The sequence below is a fragment of the Gracilinanus agilis genome, chromosome 2, assembly GCF_016433145.1.
Source record: "Gracilinanus agilis isolate LMUSP501 chromosome 2, AgileGrace, whole genome shotgun sequence".
Taxonomy (NCBI): domain Eukaryota; kingdom Metazoa; phylum Chordata; class Mammalia; order Didelphimorphia; family Didelphidae; genus Gracilinanus; species Gracilinanus agilis.
Window position 1 is genome coordinate 63,893,362 of NC_058131.1, and position 8,151 is coordinate 63,901,512.

At 45.3% G+C, this 8,151-nt stretch overlaps 1 protein-coding gene across 1 annotated transcript in view; it reads left to right on the top strand.

Annotated features, from left to right (window-relative positions):
* The first annotated feature begins 641 nt into the window (after positions 1-641).
* The window catches only part of RRAD (RRAD, Ras related glycolysis inhibitor and calcium channel regulator), a 17,540-nt gene continuing 10,030 nt past the window's right edge, over positions 642-8,151 (top strand). The window contains exons 1-2 of the mRNA XM_044659432.1: positions 642-775; positions 5,053-5,296. Coding sequence (XP_044515367.1) covers positions 642-775; positions 5,053-5,296 — 378 coding nt within the window. The remainder of the gene's footprint in view (positions 776-5,052; positions 5,297-8,151) is intronic.

The window sequence follows — 8,151 nt, forward strand, 5'->3', positions numbered from 1 at the left end:
AAGGTAAGGAGTTTTAAATTAATTAATTAAAATTAAATAAAGAGGAATCATTATCATAGAATCAGCCAGTAAATGCCTCCCCAGGACATAAAATGTGGCTGTGGAAGCAGCTCTTAGCTCAGGAACTGCTAGAGCTGAAAGGCCTTAAAGATCATCTGTTCCAAAATTTTTGTTTTATAAATAAACTGAGGTCCAGAGAGGGGAAGAGACTTTTCTAAGGACATTTAGCTTTATGATTCTTTGACTCCCAATCCAGTGCTTTTTCTGCTGGCAGGCAGAAAGGGTGAGAGGGACTCGGGGGCTGGTGACAGCAGCGGATGCCTGGACCCTGAGTAGCTTTTGTGGACACGGTTCCCTTGGTAGTGATAGAAACAAACCTGAGGTCAAAGGCTAATAATATCCTAGACAGAAACCTGAGTTGGGGCTTTTCCCTAACATGTTGGCCAGGCCTGACCTGACCCACTCATCCCCGCTCTCTCTGGGGGAAAGGGCCAAGGAATGAAGAAGAGGCCAGGTGCCACCAGCTGCCCCAGCCTCTCAGCCCCAGAAACTCAGAGGATATTTCCAGACTCCAGATGCCCTGGGGTGGGGTGGGGAGGGGGGGGTAGGCTGAGGAGGGGAGGGAGACAGAAGTGGAAGTGATGTTGCCAAGGACGCTTCATTTTGTTTGCCCTGCCTGGGGCCTCCGCCTCTGCAACCTGGCCCAGCTCTTGGATTCCTACAGCCTTGTGACAAGCCCCAAGCTTCCAGAAATGAGCTCCCTGGGGATCCGGAGGTCCCTGCTCCAATCCCAGACCCTCCCTCCTTCCTTTGCCCTTGGGGGTCCAGAGACCCTCACTCCCCACCCCCTACTGAATCCAACTCAAGCTAATAAGATTGAATGACCACAGGGTGCCCAGTCTGAGTCGAGCCCACTCTGCCTTGACCCTCTGCAGAGGCATCACTGTCCTGTCCATGGGAGATTTGGGGCTGGGGGTGGTGGTGAAGCTCAGAGCCTGAATCTTCCCCATCCTCCCAAGATTCTTCAGGTTATTGAGGCTGCTAAGTGACGCAATAGACATAAGTACTAGACTAGAAGTCAGCAAGGGCTGGATTCTTCTACCCCAGGCAACTCATTCATCTGTTCACCCTCAGTTTCCTCACCTACAAAATGGGGATAATAATAGCGCCCACATCACAGAGTTGTTATGAAGACCAAATGAGGTAACAAGTGTAAAGTGCTTTGCAAAGCTGAAAATTTAATAGAAATGCTAACCATTACTATTATTGTTTAAGGAGCTTTCCTGTGGAAGAGGAAGGAAGAATGTTTTGGGGGTTTTGGTGGGGGTAGCCCTATAGAAAAGATCCAAGAGCACCGAGTAGGAGTTATAAGGAGGCAAAAAGAAAAAAGCTGATGTCAGGAGAAACCCCCAACAGACAGGGTTGTTCAAAAGCAAGCTGGTTCCCCCATCAATGGGAAGGTAATGGGTTCCCCCATCAATGAGAGTCTCCAGACAGGACTCAATAACCCTTGGTTGGATATGAATTTCTTCTGGTTATGGGGTAGATTAGATGACCACTAAGTTGTCACTGTTCAGCTGTTTCCAACTCTTTGTGACCCTATTTGGGATTTTCTTGACAGAGATACTGGAGTGATTTGCCATTTCCTTCTCCAATTCATTTGACAGATGAGGAAACTGAGGCAAACAAAGTTAAGTGACTTACCCAAGATCACACACCAATGAGCATCTGCAGCTGGATTTGAACTTGGGTCTTCCTGACTTTAGACACTCTATCCATGGCACTACCTCAGGTCAGATGGTGATGGAGGCGGCTTCCTAATCCCCTGTGATCCTGTGAGGCAGCACAAGCCATAGGAAGATTCCAGAGACCTGGGTTCTAGGCCTGCCTCTGACCATGCACTTGCTTTATGACCTTCCCATCCTTTCCCTTCCCTTCCCTGGGACTCAGTTTTCCTTCTTCATGAAAGGAGGGGGTTGGCCTAGACACTTTCTCAGGTCCTTCCCAGCTCTGACATTCTGTGATCCTGTGAGTGGGCACACAGGACTGGGCAGCCTGGAAAACAAAGGAAGCCCCTGAGGTGTGTGTGTATGTGTGTGGAGGTGGGGGGAGTTGACTGACTCAGGGAGGGTGGAGAGCTGACTCTCTGGTTGCCAAGGAAACAGATGAAGAACAGCCCTGTATTGTGTCTGCCTCTGTTGTCACGACAACCTGGCCGGGACCTAGCTCATGTGGAGGCCAAATTGAATGGAAGGAACTGAAAGGTATAATGCCGTCACCAACAATTATTTAATGACAACCTGAACCCCCTCCACACAACCTGGTTCCCCTGTCCCAGGCTCCCCCACTCTCAATTCATAATCCCAATCAGCCTTCACACGTACCTGACAGTTTTACGTCTTCTTTTCCATGTAGGATCTCGAAGGATGCTCACCTAGAAGGAGGCTGGGAGGGCAGGGGTTTTCTTCTCACCCTCTAGATAAAGAAGGAGAAAGAGAAGGGCTCTGGCTTGGAATTGTGGAATATTTGATTCATTTCAAACATCTCCTGCACATCAGGCACCCCACGGGGAGTGAGATATGAAGACCAAAAACAAGAATCCCAGTCCTTAAGGAATTTCTATTCCAGCTAGGGGAGTCCACCTGGAAAGATGGGTGGGATTGGGAAGACCTTTAAATGAAAACAGAAGAGTTTGTATTTTATCCTAGAGGTGGTTAGGGAACCCGTGAGGCCTGCTGGGTGGTAGTGATCAGAACTGAGCTGTAATGTATCAGTTAGAGAGGTGAGAGGGGAATGGATTGGAGAAAGGAAGAGGCTGACCCAAGATCCTGACCTGGAAGAATCCTTCGAGATCATCTAGCCCAACACTAATCTACCTCCACAACACCTCTCTTCATCCTCTTGTCCCTCAGGGTCACAAGGCATTGCCCTAGTTCAGGGCCTGATTACATCTCACCTGGGCCATTACAATACACTCCTAATTGGTCTCCCTATTTCCATTATATCCCCCCTCTCACCATCCTCCACACAGCTGCCAAATAAACTCCCATGGCTCCCTATTGCCTTTAGGATCAAATGTAAATTCCTGTTTGGCATTTAAAGGCCTTTATACCCTGACCCCAATCTACCTTTCCAACCTTATGTATTATTCTCTTTCCTACACTCTGTGATCTAGTCAAATTGGTCTTTTTCCTATTCAGTACACATAACCTTCCCTCTTCTCTCTCCATGTCTTTGTATTAGCAGTCCCCCTAGCCTGGACTGCCCTCTTTCCTCACGTCTGGCTTCTAGAATCCCTAAGACCTTGGTTTAGCCAAGGCACCACCTTCTAAATGAAATCTTTCCTTATCTACCAGTGCCCTCTCTCCCAAATTTACCATATCTACCTATCCATATATATATTGTGTGTGTATAGGTATTGTTCAGTTGTGTCCAACTCTTCTGACCCCATTTAGAGTTTTCTGGGAAAACTATTGTAATGGCTTGCCATTTCCTTCTCCAGCTCATTTTACAGATGAGGAAACAGAGGCAAACAGGGTGAAGTGACTTGCCCAGGATCACATAGCTAGTAAATGTCTGAGGTCAAATTTGAACTCAGGTCTTCCTGCCTCCAGGCTCAGCATTCTATCCACTGTACCACTCACTTGCTCAATGGATGGATGGATGGATAGATGGATAAATAGATAGACAGACAGTTAGGCAGATGGATAGATGAATAGATGATGAATGAATGGATAGACAGATGGATGATAGATGGATAGACAGACAGATAGATAGATAAGAGATGAAAGGATAGATAGATAGATAGACAGTTAGGCAGATGGGTGAATGAATAGATGATGAATGAATGGATAGACAGATGGATGGATAGATGGATAGACAGACAGATAGATAGATAGATAGATAGATAGATAGATAGATAGATAGAAGAATGGATAGACAGACAGACGGATAGATAGATAGATAGATAGATAGATAGATAGATAGATAGATAGATAGATAGATAGATAGATAGATAGAAGAATGGATAGACAGACAGATGGATAGATAGATAGATAGATAGATAGATAGATAGATAGTTGATTGATAGATAAGAGATGAAAGGATAGATAGATAAATGATAGATAGATGGATGAATGGATGCATGGATAGACAGAGACAGACAGACAGACAGACAGACAGATAGATAGATAGATAGATAGATAGATAGATAGATAAGAGATGAAAAGATAGATAAATAGATAGATAAGAGATGAAAAGATAGATAGATGATAGATAGAAAGATAGAATGGATAAACAGACAGATGGATAGACAGACATGGATAGACAGATAGATAGATAAATAGATAGACAGATAGACAGATGGATGGATAGTTGATTGATAGATTGATAGATAAGAGATGAAAGGATAGATAGATAGATAGATAGATAGATAGATAGATAGATAGATACAGACAGATAGATAGATAGATGAATGGATAGACAGACATGGATAGAGAGAGAGAAAGAGACAGATGGATAGATAGATGTACATATGCATAAGTGAATAGATGCATGTACATAAGTGAATATCTGGCTATATTTAGAGATACATGTATATAGTGAATATGTATAAATAATAGATAATAAATATATGTCTATGTACCTAAGTGACTATCTCTAGATAGCTAGATAGACAGACATGTTTCCCCTCCTCAAGTGTGTATCTCCGTTTTCTAGCATTTTAAAAAAACTAGACCTGTGATTTCATGTTACAGGGAGCTCCCAGAGTGGGAATTCTCTCTCCTAAGGTAAACCCCAAGCTGCTGGGCAATTTAGAGTCATTGAGCTACCTGCGCCACTGAGACTTTACATGTCTTTGCCTTTGTGTCAGAAATGGGACTTGAGTCCAATTCTTCCAGACTCCCAGGTAGGGTCTCTCTCCACTATCCCACACTGTGTGGCACATAGTAGTCACTTTGATCCTATGCTATTCCAGGTAAGTGGAGAAGACAGTGATTTTCAAATCTTTATCTGTGAATATCTCCTGAGCTCTCCTCTTCTTCCTACCAGTTCCCAGAAGACATGGGGCAAGAGGCTGGGATCCCAAATCCAGATATTTCTTCCAAGAGAGAAAGAGAAGAAGAGAGGCCAGATCAGGCTCTGGGGCCAGCAGACAATGCAACATGATCCCCATTTGGCTGGCCATGGGGTCAAGGCCCACCTGGCCCAGAGTCTAGGCCAGATTTACCAAAATGTCCTCATGAGCTCAGCATCCAGGAAGCTTGGGGAAGGCCAGCTGGACCCCCAAGACAGAGTGGGGGAGGGGAGGGGAGGGCAAGAGAGACTATCTTTAGCCTGGTTGCCTGTGTTGGCTATCTCTAGTCAGAGGTTCAGAAAACTGAGCAGAGGAAGAGAAAAGAGAGAGCAAGGGCTGCTAACCAGAAATACAAAGTCATGTGTTCAAATCCCAGCTCTGACAAAGTGTGACTGAGCAAATCATTTCACCTTTCTTCCCACTGTGTAAAATTACAAGTTTGACCCAAATATTGGCTAATGCTCCTTCCAGCTCTAAATCCTATGATACCACAAGTCACTTCTCTCTGAGACTCAATTTTCTCATCTGTAAAATGGAGGCTATTAAGATCACAGATTTAATAACTGCTGCATTCTCTACCTCAAAGAGTTATTATAGTGTGACCCTGGGTAAGTCACTTAGCCCTCATTGCCTAGCCCTTACAGCTCTTCTGCCTTGGAATCAATATTTAAGATTGATTCTAAACCAGAAAGTACAGGAGAAAGAAACAAAGAAACGAGAAAGTCAATTCAAAAACCTTTAATGTCTCCCCTCCAGAGCAAAATGGAAACTCACCTAGACTGACATTTTAGGTCCCCCACCATCTGAGCTACATCCTAGCCAAGCTATATTACTAACTGGTCACCAAGTTCACTCCATTTCCCACTTCCATGCAGGTCAGCTTCCCGTGGCTAGAATATATCTACTCGGTCCCCATCTCTACCTCAGAGAATCCTTACCCTTGTTCATGATTCAATTCAAAGCCACCTCCTCCTTGAAGCCCTCCCCAGTCCTCCAGTTATTTATTAATGCTCTCTCCCTCCTCAAATACACAGGATCAAAGATTTGGAGCTGGAATGAATCTTAGAGGTTCAACCCTTCTCATTTTACAGATAAAGAAATTGAGAAACAATTTACCTAACATCATACAAGTAGTGAATGGATGAGATGGGATTCGATCCCAGAAACCCGGAAGCCCTTAAATTACCCTGTGTCATACTTATTGAGGCATTCATTTGAAGTATCTTCCCCTTTTCTCTTCCCCATATAAGTTCTTTGAGGGCAGAGATGCAAGGACTATTTTGTTGGGTCTATAGGGACCAAGTACGATTCAGAGGAGATGCTTAATAAATGTTTCCTGAATTGAATGGGAAATGGTTTTAGAACCAGGAGAATCTGAGTGGAGAATCAAGCCCAGCCTCTGACCCATTGTGGTCCTGGGTGAGCTCCTTAATCTCTCAGTGTCAAACTCCCCAGTGCTGCCCTAACCAGACTAAAATGTAGCTCTGAAATGTTTAACAAAATAATAAAATACAATAAAACATAATGTTAATTTGTGGTTGTTCGAGTCAATATGCAGCCCTCAATAATAGATTTCTATTTGAGTTTGGCACCATTGCTGGTCAACTCTCTAAGACTACATATACAGTATTTCAAAGAAAGCGATCAGTGCCAGGCATGTTGGTTATACCAGGTCCAGTCCCTATCCTGAAATGAATAATCCTTACAACTACCTTAAACCTCTCCCTATATCAGTATACCAGAGGCCCCAAGTCTTAGAAGTTTCTTGAACCAAGAGGGGCAGCTAAGTAACACAGGGTATAGAGTACCAGGACTTGGTTGGAGGGGAGGGGAGGGAAGGAAAGGGGAGGGAAGAGGAGGGGAGAGAAGAGGACAGGGAAAGGAACCAATATCCCACCTGGAATCTTTTTTTTTTTTTTAAACCCTTAACTTCTGTGTATTGACTTATAGGTGGAAGAGTGGTAAGGGTAGGCAATGGGGGTCAAGTGACTTGCCCAGGGTCACACAGCTGAGAAGTGTCTGAGGCCGGATTTGAACCTAGGACCTCCTGTCTCTAGGCCTGGCTCTCAGTCCACTGAGCTACCCAGCTGCCCCCTCACCTGGAATCTTTTTAATATCAGACAGTTCAATCCCAATAAAGAGAAATGACTTAGCCAAGGCCATGGTAATAACAGAGCTGGGATTCAAACCAGCACCCAGATTCCTCCACAGAGCTCTTACCTCCTCACCACATTAGCCCTGGAAATCTTGTTTTGTGGCTGGTTCTCTGGCCTTGGGGAGGACTTGGACTTGGTAGAAAAGTAAGAGGGAGCTCTAGATTTACCTATCCACCAGGCTTTGTGGGAAGTGGGGACTTGGGGGTGGGGGCTGGACGTAGGACCTAGAGCTATTGTTGGAACAAAGGAATCTTTTCCCCCCCCAACATAAACTGGTTGTCTTCAATTCTACGCTCCTTCTCTCCATCTACTCCCAACCTTTACTTACCCGACACTCCAAAACAGTAACCCGCGACCTTGCCCTTAGTGTCAGATCTCTAGAAATGGGCTTTCTTATACAGGAGGTGAAAGTGAGGCAGGAACCCAAGAAAGGGATCTTCGAGTCTCTTATACATACTAGGTATTCCGGGTCCTGATCTGCGTGAGGTTGTAGAAGCTAATTGCTCCCATTTCCCAGATTCTTGACGCAACTCCCCAGGGTTTAGGAAGGGGCCTTTGATAACATCAAGTCTATACCCTTGCTCTGCTCCTTCCCATTTAACAGAAGAGGAAACGGAGGCTCAGAGAGGGGGAGTAACACAACTAGTTATTGGCATCGCCAGTATTGGAATCCAGGGTCTTCATCTCAAAATCCAGGACTCTTCTCTATACTTACAGCCCTTTACTTCGCGGACTGGGGATTGGGAGCTGAGTGGGGGGTTTCTCTCCAGGATTCCCCCTCGGGTCAGGGCTATGTGCAGACACGTCAGTCCTCCCTACCCCCGCCAGCTGCCGCCCCCTCCCTCTGGGAGTTGAGAATGAGCTGGCAGAGCCTGAGGAAGGGGAGGCCCCGGAGGGGGAGGGGTAGAAAAGGGGGGG